At 43.8% G+C, this 18261-nt stretch overlaps 1 protein-coding gene across 2 annotated transcripts in view; it reads left to right on the top strand.

Moving 5' to 3' along the window:
- PSEN1 (presenilin 1) overlaps nt 1-17474 on the top strand; it is a 75521-nt gene extending 58047 nt beyond the window's left edge. For both annotated transcript variants that reach the window (XM_044271621.1, XM_044271622.1), the window contains 3 exons: nt 5477-5647; nt 14977-15095; nt 16535-17474. In XM_044271621.1, coding sequence (XP_044127556.1) covers nt 5477-5647; nt 14977-15095; nt 16535-16690 — 446 coding nt within the window. In that variant the 3' untranslated portion in view covers nt 16691-17474. The remainder of the gene's footprint in view (nt 1-5476; nt 5648-14976; nt 15096-16534) is intronic.
- Nucleotides 17475-18261: the final 787 nt, after the last annotated feature.

Here is an 18261-nt window from a genome sequence, read left to right as displayed (position 1 = left end):
GCAGGCGACACAGTAGATGGCGCACTCATGGCTTCAGCCCACTCCACATCAGTAATCTGCGTCACCCTTTCCTTCCACCTAGCCTCCACCAGCAAGGGTTTGGATCTTACTTTGAGGTCAAGAAGATGTGTGTAGAGGTTTGAGACCATCCCTCCAGGGCCTTGTGTCTTAAAAATGCCTATTAATGGGTATTTGGAAATACCTTTTGTACTCCCTCGAAACTGGGATTGGACTGCATGTCGTAACTGCAAGAATCTATAGAAGTGAAGCCGCAAAACTCCAAACTTCTCTTGTAACTGAGAAAAAGAATATAGAACGCCCTTCTCATACAAATCCCTCAGTGTGAGTACTCCATAGTCCCTCCAGATAGTCCTCCCTTCACAATGCTGTAGGTGCGGGAACATGGGGTTATTCCATAACTCTATCTCCTCAGGAAGGTCTTGGTATTGCTGGAGCTTCGCAGCTCCCCAAACCTGATGAGCTAACCTATGTATGGGCAGTAGTCGACCCTCTATTACATGTGTGTTTTCTAGAACCGGCCACAAGGTTGACAGGCCCAAATGACACTTCAAGTAATATTCAGAGTTTGGCAAAAGGGACCGTGAAACCCAGGTGGTCAAGAATCTGAGCTGTCCTGCCAAAAAATAGAGAGAGAAATCCGGCAGAGCCGCACCTCCCTGTTGCCAACTCCTCTGCAGGGTGTCAAGGGCTAGCTTCCTTCTCTCCTTCCCCCACACAAACCTCGCTATGGCAGAGTGTAGCCTCACAAAAAAGCTCTTCGGAACTGGAGTGCATGCATGTCCTAGTAAATATAATGCTTTGGGTAAGAGAATCATCTTGACAAGGTTCACCCTGCCCATTATAGATAAAGGCAGCAAAGTCCAGGACCTGAATTTATCTGCAGCATAAGACTCGATGGGAACAATGTTAAGTTGGTGTGACAGTGCAGTGTCCCTGGTAATAATAACTCCTAGGTACTTGAAATGCTCCACCACCTTAAGATTGTGATATACAGGGGGCCACCCCGGAGACCATAGAGGAATCGGCCGAGATTTGGCCCAATTAATACGCAAACCAGAAAAGTCTCCAAACCTATTAATCAGGTCAATCGCCCGTGGCAAGGACAAATCTACCGAGTCCATAAACAGAATAAGATCGTCCGCATACAGCCCCAGTCTATCCTCTCTGCCTCCCATCGACACCCCTTTATAGATGTCATCCTGACGTATTCTAATGGCCAAATGTTCAATAGCTACTGCAAAGAGCAGCGGGGATAGGGGGCATCCCTGCCGAGTACCCCTGTGCAAGGGAAAAGTAGAGGACAGGGAGCCACTGACCATGATATTAGCAGTAGGTCGGTGATAAAGCACCTTTAGCCATCTGACAAAGGTAGGACCAAAGCCAAAACATTCCAGGACATTCAATAAAAACTCCCACTCAATTGAATCGAATGCCTTGGCCGTGTCAAGAGAAGCCAAGGCCCACTGTCTGCCGTCTAAGCATCCCACCTGCGCTATCACCTGAGCACGTCTAATATTGCTTGATGTGGAGCGGCCCGGTATAAATCCAGATTGATCCACATGAACAATTGAGCCAATCACCTTGTTCAATCTATTTGCAAAAATCTTAGTTAAGATTTTATAATCTAGATTCAACAATGATATCGGGCGATAAGACCCACACTCCAAGGGGTTTTTATCTGGTTTTAGGAGGACCACAATAGAAGCGTCATATAGCGTATCTGGTAATTGACCCCTTTCCAGAGAGGCGACATACATCTTACGCAATTGAGGCCCCAAGATGTCCTCGTACTTAGCATATACCTCCAGGGGAATGCCGTCTGGGCCTGGGGACTTTCCCAGGTTCAAGCCTTTAATCGCAGCAATTACTTCCTCTAATGTTATCTCTTCGTCAAGAAGCCCCCTATCCAAGGGGGATAATTGAGGATGAGCCATCTCCCCCAGGTATGATCGTAAATCCGACAAGGCATACTGGTGTCTTGATGAGTACAGCTCACTATAAAATTCCTTAAACCTGGTCAATATTCCCCCTGGATCCTCTGCCACATTTCCGTCCTCAGTCTGGATGCGAATGATCGGGGGAGCCATAGTATTACGCCTGACCACCTGTGCTAGGAGCTTCCCTGTCCTACTACCCTGCTCAAAAGCTTGTTGCTTAATAAAGAAAAACCTGCGATCGCTCTTCTCTTGCAAATACATCATGTACTTCCTGCCTCTCTGCATCCATTCTAGTCTATTCGCCTCAGAGGGATCAGTAACGTATGCATTCTCAGCTGCCTTGCATAGCGCACCCAGCTCTTCCTCCTCAAGTCTCCCAGTCTTCTTAATGTATGATATGGATGACTTGATACATCCCCTCAGAAAGGCTTTCAGGGTATCCCACAGTATAAGAGCATCGCTATCTCCCACTGAATTAAGATCTAGGAACACCCTCAACTGATCAGGTATACGGTCAGTCATGCCCATTAATGACAGCCAAAATGGGTGTATGCGAATACCGTGGCTACGGGGCCCCCCCCATCAGAAGAGACCAATGTCCCCACCATGGGCGCATGATCAGACGGTCCCTGAGGCACATATCTAACATCTGAAATTGCGTGACACACTTGCACATCGCATAGCATATAATCAATACGAGATGGCGCCCCCCTGGAAGGCGTGAAACAGGAGAACTCTCTGACAGACGGGTTTCTCTCCCTCCACACATCCAACCATCCCAGTTCAGAAATAAAGCGTTTAAGGCGCGTATCGCCCGCACGTACACCTTCTGCATGGGGGCTGGCCCGGAACCTATCTAATGACTTATCACCCACCAAATTAAGATCCCCCATACACAGTACCCCGGCCAATGGGAATTGAGCTGCGAAACCCGCCGCGGCTTGCAAAACAGAAAGACCAGCGGGAGGAGGTATATAAACACCAAGCACTACATAAGGCATACCATTCAAATGCGCATACACAAACACATACTGGCCTTCAGGATCTATCACTTCCCGGTGCACCTCCCACCTGACCAACCGATGAACCAGCAAGGACACACCCCTAGAGTATGACGTGCCAAAAGAACTGCTAGTCCACTGCACCCACGGTTTTCGCAGCCTGCCCTCAGTTTCCGCTGTAACATGAGTCTCCTGAAGGCACAGTATATGCGGAGAATATGTACGGATATGCGCAAACACCGCCATCCGCTTCCTAGGACCTCCCAGACCACGCACATTCCAGGACATACACGTCACAGATGCCATTTGTTCTGTATAAAGATCATTGAATAGAATGTACCATGGATCCCACGAACATATGCACTAAACCTATCACAGCAGTGTATATCATAGCAATACATAGAGCACCAATTGACATAGAAACATTCAAACCAAGAACCAAACATTAAATCCCAGCGAACCGGGTAGTAAAGAAATCTGAAGCATGGAACATTTGTGACCATGGTAGTGGGGGACCTGCACAGTGTAGTGATGAAATATACAAGTGCAGGTAAAACAGCAAGCTCCCATAATCAATTACAAGCATGGTCATACATTTATCACAGTGTAAACTAAACCTGAGGCACATGTTAGACAGACCCACGAGTCTCTCACCCCCGTCGGCCGTCCTGTATAATGCTCATGAGGTAGTCCAGTGGAATCCCCGCCGCACAAAATGGGGAAAAACAGATGGTGATCAAGTCCTGGCCAGAATCAGAAAACAAACACCACCACTCCCAGTACAACTTCACCTCATCTTTGGGGCGCATTCCGGGGCCTCACTAGGAGCCAGTCCTCGGCCTCCCTAGGGTTGTTGAAGAAATGCGATTTCCCGCCATCTAGGACCCTCAAACGGGCCGGATAGGCCATGGAGTATTGTAAATCCAGATCCCGCAAGCGCTTCTTGATCGATGTAAAGGTAGCCCTTTTCTTTTGTAGCTCCGCTGAGAAATCCGGATACAAGGAAATGTTGGCAGATCCCAAAGTGATGGTTTGTTTGACTCTCGCTTTAGAGAGTATAAGATCACGATCCCGCCAGTTGAGCATGTGGGCAAGGAGCGGTCTTGCGGAAGCTCCAGGTGGAGGCATCCGAGCAGGGACCCGGTGGGCTCTCTCCACCGCATAGGCCTTCGAAAATGAAGCGTCCGGGAACGTCGATTTGAACCACCCTTCTATAAACGTGGCAGGATCGGATCCCTCAGACCGCTCAGGCATTCCCAATATACGTATGTTGTTTCTTCTGGAGCGGTTCTCCAGGTCATCGCATTTCTGGCGCCACATTTTAACCGCTCCTTCCACAGCAGTCATCCTAGCCGCCAGGGGTCTGGTGGTATCTTCCAGCTCAGACACCCTCTCCTCAGTGAGACGAACCCGCTCTCTCAATTGCTGAACGTCATGGCGCAAGAGGCCTAGGTCCACTCTGACCTCCTCTATCTTGCCCGTAAGTGACGACTGGCAACCCACGATAGCCGCCATCAGCTGACTGTGAGAGGATTGCAGGGTAATTTCGGGTTCCTCCTCCGTCTCCGCCGCTGGGGCTTGTCCAGCTTGCCCCCTGGTGAGCGGTGCACGAGGAGAAGAGGTGGCGGCGGCGCCAGGCTGTGACTCTTGGCGGGCAAATTCTTTCAAGCGATCCGCCGCTTGCTGTGCCTTGCTGGGACCCATGGCCAAGTTCTGCTGCCTCCGGGGATTCCACAGCTCAGGTTAGATCGAAAATAGCTGTATTACCAGCTCAGGATTGCTCAGGATGAAGTTATGGAGCCGGAGCCGCTCTCAGACACGTCCGGCCATGTCGGCAGTTGGCCACGCCCCCCTGCAATTGAACTTTAGTTCTCTCCTTTAAAAGGAATTGCCCCGTGGTCACATTCTGGAGTGTACATCATTTATTGAAAGCATGTCATAAAAAAAATGCAGTGACTTCTTACTGTACTGAATTATTGTCTAAAGATTTCCGAACATATTCGCAAAGATGAATACTATTTCCATGTGGACATTGGTTTCCAGAGCTCCAAACATTAATGTATATAATAATAATCTTTTATTAGCATTAACCTATTCTGTGTGTTATCCATTACGGTCCAATAGTAAATGCAGTGCAACGATCTTTGCTTTTATTGATCTATACTAGTAATTGTATAATCTTGTGTTCTCACGATGGGGCAAAGGATATGGGGTTGACATGGACCATCTAAATAGCTAAAACCCGACATGAACTAGGATTTAACTAAATCAATGCTTTGCCGCTTTCTCAGCATAATCCCACATATATGAAAGACCTAAAATGACAACTGTATACACACACAAACATGCTCGCACTACAGCATTCATGTTAAGGAGGCAGAAGGCCAGATTCCATGGATAGAGGCCTACACTTTAGTTGTACATTTTATATGTCTCAGTTTCTGTATTTGACTATGTTTTGTAGGCTCTGTTTATGGTAGTTTCATATTTTTTTTTTTATCCATGTATCTCTCAAAGTGCCAGTAGAGTCAGGTGTGAACGCTGCTTCGCCAGATAATGGAGGGTTCGATGCTGACTGGGAAGAAGAAAGGGATGCCAGAATTGGCCCAATTGACTCTACTGCTGAGTCACGAGCAGTTGTGCAAGCTCTGCCTAGTAATGCACCTCCAAGTGAAGACCCTGAAGAGCGTAAGTATTTAGTTTTTACTATCCGTGACAGCAAGTGAGAAATTAAGGCTACCTAAGTCGCTGTGTAATGCTACATACTAAATTTGATTCTTGTAGCTCATGGAGCGCTATACATTGTAGGAGTGTCTCTGCATTGGTTGGGATACCACAATTTTTAGAGCTTAGTGGGTGTTCCCTGTAGAGCAGGCTCTTTTTCTTTCTTCCCCTTCCTTCTCCCCTCGGTTTAAAGGGTAACTGTTGTCATATTTATTTTATTACTAGTTTATTAGAGCTAGGCATGTATACCTGAGTTAGTCTGTCAATGATTGTCAAAAGATCTGTAGCTACCTTATAATAACAGCTTTCATTAATGTCCCCTGTCCCTTTCCACTACTCCCTTAAGACAGTTGCTAGGGCTTTTCTGTCTCTGCTAAGAAGACAGAGGGGCGGTCCTTCACACTGCATGCCTGCATTAGGCTTCAGAGTGAGGAGGCGTGTCTCTCAGTAATCCAATCTGTTTGGCTGGCAGGGAGCTGCTGGCTACAGCAAGTGTATATGGAAAGTGAGGGAAAGCAGTTTTGGCCTCAGAACTGGCAGAGGAGCCGTCTTGAGAAGGTCCTCATATTGTAAATGTTTAAACAGCTGTAACTAAGGGAAAAACTTAAGGAAAACAGCGGTATGTGAAGAAACTAAAGATTGCTTTATGCATAATGCTGTTGCAGCAGTAACATATGCTAAAATTGATGTTTTTGATGAAAACATGAGTTACCCTTTAGGGGTTTTACAGGATTTTTATACTGATGAACTATCCTCAGCCTAGTAAAAGCAGAGAAAAGGCTGCAGCGCTCTCCTGTCTTCTCTGACAGCTGTTTTTGATTAAAGAACAGCTTAACCCCTTCCATACCTGCAGAGTACATGTACTGCGTAGCCGGCAGGGAGTTCCGGAACTGCTCTGTACATGTACAGTGCACTAATTGAGTGGGCACAGGAGCTGTGCTTGCCCCTGTGGTAACCACCAGCATTGGTGTAAACTCTGATGCCAGCAGTTTAAAGGGGTTTTCCGAGATTTTAATACTAATGACCTATCCTGATTAGCGTTGCACCGGGTATCGAATTATCGATACCTAAATGATACTTTTGTACTGGTATCGATTCTCAGCGCGCGCCTTGTTCTCACAGCAGCACAGGGAAGAAGGAGGCAGTCTCTCCCTCCCCCCTGTGCTGCTGCTGCCACCAATTAGGAGAGAGAGGGGCGGGGGAGGGGAGGAGCTGTGGCCACTGCGCCACCAATGAAGATAAGTAAGAGGCTGGTGCCGTCAGCAGAATCGCATAGCCGCCACCCTACCTCTATGACAAGGCGCTGCGATCAGCGGCAGTTAACCCCTCAGGTGCCGCACCTGAGGGCTTAACTGCCGCTAATCGCAGCTCCCTGTCAAAGAGTGATCAGTCATGTATGTGGGAGGAGTTAGGGGAACACAGGCTCCATGTAGGACTGTGCTGGTGGAGAATGCAGAGGTACTTTATGTATGGAAGGTGTGTTTAAAGCAGGGCTATGGAGGTGTAACCAGTCTATTGTACAGTTTTGTGTGTGTACTGTGCACACAGTAGTTCTATCTGTGTAATGGACATGTTGCAGAGCTGTGTGTGCAATGTGTATATAGTAAACTATCTGTGTAATGGGCAAGCGGTAGAGCTGTGTATGTAATATGTATACAGTAGGTGGGCGCCGTGTATGGCAGCAGTGGTCTTATGTTTAGTGGATGATGTTGGATAAATGTAAAATTGTCTGCATTTATTTCTGCATGGGAGACTAGCAATGGTTTCCCTGCAGAAATATCAGCCTCAAAACATTGTGTCCTATGCATTATATATATGAATTACCGCAAAGTTCATACTCCTCCGCAGCTAAAAATAGGATGAGTATTTTTACTCTTCTGGAAAAAATGTAGTGCGACCTCTGGTCCCCTCCCCTCCTCATTGGTGGCAGTGGCAGCTTCCGATCGGAGCCCCAGCAGTGAAGTCGCGGAGCTCCGATCGGTTACCATGGCAGCCAGGACGCTGCTGAAGCCTTCCATGGTAAGCTCCCTGCTGCTGTGTGTACTATGCACAGGGCAGCAGGGAGAGTGTAACGTCCTATTCACCCTGATAGAGCTCAATTAGGGGGAAATAGGACAAGGGATTAAAAGATCCCAGGTTCAAGTCCCTAAGGGAAGAAATGGTTACTAAATTAAAAGTAAAAAAAAAAGGATGGCAGAAGAGGAGCCTGGGAACTGATGGATATGAATTCCATGTCGGCAGATGTTTTATTTGTACTCCTGATAAGGTGAAGTTTTTTTTGTCCCCCTGAGAGTTCATTAAACTAGATTTATCTTAATTTACTTGTATTTTAAGCAGTTTTTTAATAAAGATTTTCAGAAATTGACCATTAATTGCTGTATAAGTATGAAATTTATGTATTAGAATCCACCCTACATACATTCTCAGTTCTGCAATGCAACATTGTGATTTTGCACAGTATGCGATGTGGAAGCTGTTGATTGCTGGGTAAAGGACTGGGGAACCTATGTATAGCGATAGCTTTAAGTCTGCTATCCCACACCCAACTGTGCTATGAAGCAAGTTTGTCTAATATGATTAGGCGTGTGAAGTCATATTTTTATCACAGTTTTTCCCTATAGGCAATGTAATGAGATTCCTTATGTGCTGTTACATAGCCCCCAGCACACTTCTCAGGAATGTGCAGAAGGTCTGCGCAAACACAGCATAGCCGCTCTATGAGCAGCACAGTCGCATATCTATTCCATCTTGCTCTGCAGGTGTCCTGGGTAGCCGGCAGGGAGTTCCGGAACTGCACTGTACATGTACAGCACGCTAATCGGGTGAGCGCAGGAGCTGTGTTTGCCCCTGTGGTAACCACTGGCATTGATGTAAACTGTCGGCATACTTATGACCTATCCTCTGAATTAGACTTGAGAGAATCGACCTTCAGATCATAGATTCGAAGTTGATTCGTTCAAATACTTCCATTTTAATGCTGTTTCCATACAGCATTTAGAATATTGGCTCCGCGGAGCCAAAGTTCTTCTCAACCTGAAGTCTCTCGTGACTTCGGGCGTAACTGAGCCAATGCATTTTAATGCAGTACGGAAACGGCATTAAAGTCGAAGTATTTGAACAGCCATTTTTTTGTCACCTTGCCTCCCAAAAATATCAAGCAATCAACTAAGTTGCATGTACTCTACAATGGTACCAATATAAAACGTCACCTCATCCTGCAAAAAAGGGAGCTCTTATACAAGACCATCACCAGAAAAAAATAATAATAATGATTATATTGTGTAAAACCAAAAAAGAAAACAGACTTATTAGGAATCACTTGTCACGCTCATGTGTGTGGGAGGAAAACACCACAGCGAGCATAGGAGGGAAAGGGGATACCGGAATAAGGCCTGGAAACTCGGGTGGGAAGATGGACACCTCCTAGAGGAAACCCGAACTCCAGTCCTGACAAACTACCAGTATGAACAGGCCCCAAAGGTAGGCAAGTTCATACATGGGATACCTAGAATCCTCTCTCACCCTATAGGACCCTGGAACTAATGTCAGGACTGAGTCTACCTGTGCCTCCAAAGGGAAGGACGAACAGGAGTCTCCCTCAGGCCTAATGACAAACGACAGGGAAAGGCCACACACATATTATAATATATATATATTCAATAAGGCTTTGGGAGAAACAGCAATAAATAGAGAAGGTAAAATTACCACAATAGCCACACCTGGGGAAAGAAGGTGTGGCAAGCACCAGAAACAACACAGACATCATTTTATCCAAAAGGAAAATATTTCTGATTAAACCACGCGTTGCCAGTCTCACAGATCTCCTGCCACCTGTTGCGGGTATGTGTCGGTACGTCCGTGACATCACTGCATCCGTAACGACCTGACTGGGCACACCATATTGGGCACTGAAATGCGATCTGTGGAAAAACTCAATTTTCATTTTGCACGTTCCACTGCACTTTAGTTTTTGTAAATTACTTAAAGGCAACCTGTCACCAGTTTTATGGTGTCCTAACTAAGGGCAACATAAATAAGTGACTGATTCGCTTAGCAAAATGTTGGGTCACTTTCTTTAATTGACCCAGTCAAACTGCCAACATCTTGTATTGAAAAGCTCCAGCTGATAATGACGAGTCATGAATATTCATGAGCTCCTGACTCTCCCCGCCCACCTGCTGCTGAGTGACAGTTTGTTTCCATAAGAATCAGCAGCAGGTGGGCGGGGAGTGGCTATAGCTCTGAATTAAATATACGCTGGACTCGACCTCACGCCGGACTCGAATCAGCTCATTAGCATGCGGCATCTTTGTGTGTATATTATGAGGTAACCATCTGTCACACCAGTAAGTGAATACATCTAAGGCACTTTTTAGTAGTTAATGATTGTATATAATTAGTTAGATTATAATCAAATATCCACATGACAGGTTCCCTTTAAATTTAGGAGCCGAGTTTACAAAATGGGGTCACTTCTCGGATTCCATTTATTGTTTCACCCGAGAGCCTCAACAGTTGTCAGCACAGGCTACATAAATCATCACATTGTGCCACATGGTGCTCTTTCTCTTCTGAACCCTGCAGTGTGCCCAAACATCAGTTTATTACCACATAGGAGGTATTGTCGTTCTTGAGAAACATTGGGTTGCTTTTTCTCCTATTAGCACTAAACTACATATAATTGAAATACAATGTAATTTTTTATTTCACGTCCCATCATTCTCCTTAAAACATTTTGTGAAACACCTGTGGGGGAAAGCCAATCTCTGCACCTTTAAGTGCATGCCTTTAAGTACATAGTTTCCAAAATGGGGTAACTTTTTGGTGTTTAACACAGTACTCTGCAAATGTGACATGGCACCTGAGACCCATCCCAGCAAAATCTGCCCTTCAAAAATCAAAGAATGCTCCTTCCCTTCTGAATCCTTCCTACAACCACGTATTCAGGATAACAAATTGTGGGGAGCTTTTTCTCCTGTTTCGTACCTTGTAAAAACAAACAAAAAATGTGGGGCTAAAGCAATATTGTAATGAAGAAAATGTAATTTTTCCTTTTTACAGACAAGTTTCTCTAAATTCTATAAAACTTATGTTAGTTCAAAATTATTTGTGGGGTGTAGTTTTCAAAATACGGTCACATTTGAGATGTTTCTACTGTAAGGGTTCCACAGATTCTCTTCAAATGGGACAAGGCACTTAAAAACCATTCCAGCAAGATCTCCAAAAACCATGTGGGTGCTGCTTCACTTCTGGACCCTGCCGTGTGCCCATATAGCAGTTCTCCACCACATATGGAATGTTTCTGTTAATTGCAGAATGAGAGTAAACAATAATTTGTTGTTTTTACTATTTCACCTTCATTTAGTATTAAAGGGGCTGTCCGCATTATTTAAATTGATGACCTATCCTCAGGACACCCAGCACCCCCATTGATCAGCTGTTTTGAAGAGAAGGCCACACTCCTGCGAGCACTGCCTTCTCTTCATTGTTTACCTGCTCGCCGACGCAACCACAGTGGTGAGCAGTGTAATTATACATAAGCCGTCCCATTCACTTCAAAGGGACGGCCTATTCCTATACAGTTGAATAGGAATGCGCGCCCCATTGAAACAAATGGGGTGGCTTCTTGTAGTTACACCTGCTCCCCGATGCGGTTGCGATGGCGAGCATGTAAAGAATAAAGTAAATGCAGAGCTGGCAGGAGTGTGGCCTTCTCTTCAAACAGCTGATCGGCAGGGGTGCCAATCTGCTATTTATGACCTACGAGGATAGATCACCAATATGAATAAAGCGGACAGACAATCCCTTTAATTCCTGTGGAACACCCAAGAATTAACAAGGTTTTCTAAAATCAGTTTTGAATAGTTTGAGTGGTGTAGTCTCTAAAATGGGGTCATTTATGGGTGGTTACTATTATGTAAACCCCTCAAAGTCACTTCAGAACTGAACTGGTCCTTAAAGTCAGTTTTGGAAATTTTCGGGAAAATTTGAAAAATGGCACCTTTAAAAGCTAAGAAATTCAAATTTAGAAAACTGCTAATTTTTCAAAGATTTTCAGTAAAGTTTGGATTTTTTTTAAATAAAGGTAAAAAATGACCACTATCGTAGAGTACAATGTTAATCTCAGAATGGCTTGGATAAGATTCCAAAGTTGTTACCGTGTAAAACAGGTGTAGAAAATGGTAAATGAGATGGGCTGCCCACGCCACCTCCACAATTTTAGAACTGGCGTGAGCAGGGACAAGTCGCAGATAGTGGCGCAACAGTTAGACATCTGCGCCTTTAAATACGGCTAATGTAGGGGTATTTCAGATTAGTAATTGACCCTCTTAGTGACCATATAAAGAGAAATTAATATTTTGTTCTGAGTTTTTGCAGGGAATTGCATGTGCAAGCTCTATGACCTACTACATCATGGATGTCAAACTCATGGCCCTCCAGATGTTGCAAAACTACAACTCCCATCATTCCCTGATAGCTGTAGTATGCCCAGGCATGATGGGAGTTGTAGTTTTGCAACAGCTGGAGGGCCACGAGTTTGACATCCCTGTACTACATGGTTCATGTGAGTTTGAGAGTGGGCCAGTTAGGCTTTTCCATCTCTACCTTTTACTATGAAATGGCAGACTGTGGAGCACAGTGACCCTTTCATACCATTAAAGACTGTCTTCTTGCAGCTCTGTGTGCACCCTTCCTATTCACTCGCCACAAGAGTTTTCGAAAGAACCCCACAGATTTCCACCCTCCACCTATGCTTTAGCGCAGCGAGCTATTGATCTTGCATTGGATAGGGCATGTCTGGAAGAATCCTTTTTTTTTTTTTTTTTTTTCCTAACCAGTAGAGGTCCGCTGCTAATAGTAAATAAGATTCTGCTGCAAATAACTGCACATTGAATTAGTGGTTATTCACTAGATATTACTGACGTCAGATCACTTGGAGGTTTGAGGCCCTGAAGTGCTGACAACTGGCGACTACCAAAGTGTTCACCTGAAGAATTAATAGGTTAATAATGTGGTCACACAAACTTTGGCTGTGCGATCGTCGTGGTTGTGAATTCTGGTGGGAAGATGCACAAGATCACTACACTTGTGAATTCTTCCAGTAGGTAAAGTTTTCAGAGAATGGAAAGTGAGACAAGCGGCAGGGACAGAGTGAGATGCTTATGGTGGTAAGTGGTAACCACACGATGCTTGAATCCCTTCTCCAAATTTTTGTGTGTCGATGTTGCTAAAGTATATTAGGGAATTATAATGCTATTCACTAATATGAAAAAAAAACACAGCAGGATTGTATAAATTAAAGGGAACCTGTCACCGGGATTTTGTGTATAGAGCCGAGCACATGGATTGCTAGATGGCCGCTAGCACATCCGCAATATCCAGTCCCCATAGCTCTGTGTGCTTTTATTGTGTAAAAAACCCGATGTGATACATATGCAAATTACCCTGAGATGAGTCCTGTCCCTGACTCATCTCACGTACAGGACTCATCTCAGGTTAATTTGCATATGTATCACATCGGGTTTTTTTACACAATAAAAGCACACAGAGCTATGGGGACTGGATATTGCGGATGTGCTAGCGGCCATCTAGCAATCCATGTGCTCGGCTCTATACACAAAATCCTGGTGACAGGTTCCCTTTAAAGTTTAATTTTAACAGATGAGTTGTCTTGGCGTGCTTGGACTAAGGATATATTGCATTTTCTTGCACACTTGAGTTGTGGACACATAAGGCCCTTCTACACGCCCTGACAGAGCAATTGTCTGCTGACAAACCAGGACTTTTTAGTTTGTTCATTTGTCGGGTGAATGGCAGCACGTTTGCTCTGGCCAGTTTTTGTGAACGAGCAGCCGTACGTGTAAAGGGGCCTTAAAGGGGTTTTCTCACTTCAGCAAATGGCATTTATCATGTAGTGAAAGTTGATACAAGCCACTTGTTAATGTATTGTGATTATTCATATTGCTTCCTTTGCTGGCTAGACTCATTTTTCCATCACATTATACACGTCTCGTTTCTATGGTTACAACCACCCTAAAATCCAGGATTGTTGGCTGTGCTTGCACACTATAGGAAAATGTGCTTCCTTTGTGTGTTCCTATGGTGCTGGCCACCAGAGGTACCAGTGCTGTTTCCTATAGTGTGCAAGCACGGCCACCGATGCTGGATTGCAAGGTGCTCTTAACCATGGAAGTGAGAAGTGTATAATGTGATGGAAAAATGAGTCTAGCCACCAAACGAAGCAATATGAATAATATTATCACATTAGTAAATGCCTTTCTCTACTTGATACATGCCACTTGCTGAAGTGAGAAAACCCCTTTTAATGTAAAAAATAAAAACTAGAAACATTACATTCTGTTTTGTCCCGTAGTACAAAAAAATAACTGTCCTGTATGTTTTTGAGCTGACATCCATTTTATGTTCCCCTAATGGCGCTTGTGGTCAGATTTGTACGTGACAGTTTTTTTATTTTTTTTTTTCCCCCAGAAGTCCTCAGATTGACCAGTTGTAATTTTTGTACTTCCTGTTAATTTCTAGGTTTATTACCTGTTTTTAAAAGCTCAAAATATAAAATGCTTTGGTCCTCCCGGACCTTGGTGACCCATATTGCAGGATCAGTTTGAGGACAAAAATATTAGTTGAAGCTGAAGAGATGTGGAGCAGGAGCAGTTCTTACTCATTGTCTCTTCGACTGCAGCTGATATTTCTGTCCTCAATCTGATCCTGCAGTACATGTGACCAAGGTCCAGGAGGACTGAAGCGTCCGATATTTTTAATTAGTGTCACTACCATTTACCCATTTCATGGTTATTATGATCTCGCCATAAATTCTTCTTGCATTTGCTTTGGAGTGTCATAGATTTCTCCCAATTTTCTGTTACGACTGCAGATCTAGAGATCCTTCCAACAGGCCACTAGCGTTTTATTGTAGTGCCAAGCGTAACATTCCTAGTACCCCTTTAAATGAACACAAAAAAACAAATCTTTATCCCAACTATAAGGATCCATTGAGTCTGACATACTGTATTTTAGCTGCGACGCGTGACCTTCAGTTGCACTTGGCTTCGTGCCCTACCCTTACAGCGACATCTGTTTAGAGCTGACATTTTCTGTAGTATTCGATGTGAACGTGCAGCTGTAAAATGTTGTCTTAGAAAGTATAGAGCAAATACGACAAGATGAACATTTTTTTTCTTTCCTCTTTTTTCGTTAGAATGGTTATTTCAAACTGTTGATTAAATTGCAGTTTTGATCTAGATATATATTTTTTTCTTTTTTTTATCTTTCAGGGGGTGTGAAACTTGGACTTGGAGACTTCATCTTCTACAGTGTCCTTGTAGGAAAAGCTTCAGCCACAGCCAGTGGGGACTGGAATACGACCCTGGCATGTTTTGTTGCCATACTGATTGTGAGTAAAATTTCCTGTTTTTGTTGTTGTTGTTTCTTTAGTTGTTTGTTTGTTTTTTTTTGGTTTTTTTTAAATACACACCCACCCATGCTGATTCTCATTCAAGCCGATGTGTAATAATTCCCATCTCAGGTTGGTCCTGTCCCTTTTCTTTATGAATTTATGAATAGTTCTAATTTGTGCAAAGCACTCATTTATCGGGGTCTGCATAGTTTGCAAACAAGAAGGGAGAACCACTGTGCTTTCTAGGGAGAAAAAGCCTTCGTCAACCACCTTCATGGTGGCATATGATCATGAGAACCAACCCCAGGAGAGGGAACCTACCGTATTTTACTATGAGGCCCATTCTACTCTGCAAGCCCTCTGTTTATTATTTAGTTTACTCGCCTATATAGCGCTGACGTATTTTGCAGCATGTTACAGACATTATCATCACATTCTGTTCCCAGTGGGTCTCGCAGTCTAAATTCTGTATGCCCTTGAGGTGTGGAAGGAAACCAGAATCCCCAGAGGAAACACACGTAAACACAGGGAGAACATACAAACTCCTTGCAGATGTTGATTTGAACTTAGGACCCCAGCGCTGCAGGGCACCATTGTTAACCACTGAGCCACCATGGCCATTTATGTTTTCCTGTAAATACCTTTAGAGCTTAAAGGGAATGTGTCATTAGAACATGACCTATTGTTTTTAAAGAACTTTTGGTAGTTATGGAAAATAAAAGTCACTAGAGTTAAACAAAAAACATAAACTCCTTCACTAAGCCTAATAATAGGCGCCACTTCTTGGTCTGTACAGATCACTTTACTGCAGTTATCGGGTTAACTTTACATCCTCATTATATTACCTCTGTATACAGACAACACAGGATCCACCATTCACAATAGGTGACATCACAGCTTATCAAGTCCCTTCTGACCTCTGCGCAGGTCACAGATCACTCCTAGAAAACTCTCCCATAGAAGTCAATGAGGTCCCCTCCTGACCATTGTGTCTATGGGACCTGCCGTAAAGCAATTTTTTAAAATGCTCTCTAAATACGGTTCAGGCAAGATGGCCGCCCCCATAAATCATGTTCAGGAAATATATTTTTAAAAAATCTGTCATCAGAAAATATGCACAGATTAGAAAAAAAGGAGATGTGTCTGGATTTAACTGTCAGATAACCTTTTTGGTGACACATTTCCTTTAAGGGTGGGAATTGACTTTTTGGGCACACAAGCTGGCCCTGGGATCTAAACTGATAGCGTAGCCTGTTCCAACTGATATTTGCACCTTACTATATGGCCAGTACCTTCGTCCAACCATTCTATAATGCTTTATTCATGAATACTTCCCCCCCCCCCCCCAGGCAGAACACCGTTGAATCTCAATATTTGATGGTGGGTGACAATGAAAGTTGGTTTATAACGCTGATTTAATGATGCTGTTTTTACAGGGCCTGTGCCTTACCCTATTACTCCTTGCCATCTTCAAGAAGGCATTGCCTGCACTTCCGATCTCCATTACATTTGGACTTGTTTTCTACTTCGCCACAGACAACTTGTTGCAGCCTTTTATGGATCAGTTGGCTTTCCATCAATTTTATATTTGAGCTCCAGACAGCTTATTTTTTCTGTTTCGGACGTTTGTTTCCGTCAGCGTGACTGTTCATGGATGCAAGCAAGGGAAGCGTTTTGCTTTTCTGGTTGTTTATTTTCCCAAGTCGAATGTTTTGAGTAGTTACTCCCTTTGTGCTGAGACAGCACCGAACCTGTGTACTGTTTGTATGGTTGTTTTTGGACAGTTTTCATCCAGTAATCAAACTTAAATCTAATATGACCAAAGGTTTTCAGAAGGATGGCATTTCTTTACCAGCAAAACAAAAAACAAAAAAAAAAAAAAAAACATTTCAAGGAGTCTTTCGAGGCAACGCGAGAAATCCTTTCCCATGTAATATGGGCTGTTTCCAGAAAAGTGAGAAACGTCTTCAGTGACAAGATAAAAGGGAAGACCAAAGGATGGTAAAATGGTGTGAACACCGTTCCGAGGATTTTTAGTTTATTTCCTTCCACAAGTACAAAAGGCCGAAAGTGGTGGCTGAAGTTCCCACTGTGTGAATTGCAAATACTTTAATTTAAAGCAATACGCTCTAGAACAAATATGATCTTCCTGTAGTAAACTCTATTGGAGGACACCAATACTTTAAGGTGAATGTCTGGCTCAATCATTATTTTTTTTTCTCATGCAAAGTCAACTGGGAGAAATGCTATCTTATACTGTCTGTGCTTATGTTATGACCCTTTAAGAAATATACCTCGTTTTACTGTACTTTCCTACAGGAGAGATGTCGTAGTACAGCACAGCAAGGGGGAAAAATAAAAATGCATGATTTTGTTTTCTTTTGTATGCTATAAATGCAAGGTTTTTTTTTTTATTGTTTTTGTTTGATTACACTGTTTATTGGTACATAGTCACTACTGAAATCCCTGGCAGAAGTTTAGCTGCAAGCTCTTTACGCAGCATGATGGCATCTGGGAAATGGGGATTGTAAAAGTAAAACCAGATCTTGGATCATCTCCTCCCGTTGCAGATGCTGTGGGAGCGGTTCTGATGCAGACTTTACTCTCCAGCTTCTCAAAACTACTGTTTGCCTTCGTGCTTTTCATCACTTTGACTGCGTTTTAAAGCGTGACACTGGAGAATATGAACGAAATTTTCAACAGTTTGTCTTGTACAGCCTTCAGTTTCACTGCATTTGCAGACTTTTCCTTCTCCCTCTCAGTGAATTCCGTTGGAGAGCTGCTATGATGACTCGATCTGCAGCCCTTATCTCTTCATGTCTGACAGCTCATAAACAGTTAAGCTAAACTCTTGTCACACTGTTAGGAATTTAGCTTACATGAGCAATTGGAAAAATTGTTTAGCCCAAGATAAATAGAATGCAAAAGTAACACAAAATTGTTCCCAAACGTGACCTTAGCCTTTAAAGGGGTTTTCCGACACTTTGGATCTGATGACCCATCCTCTTGATAGGTTATCAGTATCTGATTGGTGGGGGTCCAAAACCTGGGACCCCCGCCGATCACCTGTTTGAGAAGGCAGCGGTGCTCACAGTAGTGCTGTGGAATTCTCCAGCTTTTCCTAGGCCATGTGACATCATGTCACGTAGCCTATACGCAACTC

This window comes from Bufo gargarizans, chromosome 11 (assembly GCF_014858855.1).
Source record: "Bufo gargarizans isolate SCDJY-AF-19 chromosome 11, ASM1485885v1, whole genome shotgun sequence".
Lineage (NCBI taxonomy): Eukaryota > Metazoa > Chordata > Amphibia > Anura > Bufonidae > Bufo > Bufo gargarizans.
The sequence above is the reverse complement of the archived record's forward strand: the minus strand, read 5'-3'. Positions and strand labels throughout refer to the sequence as shown.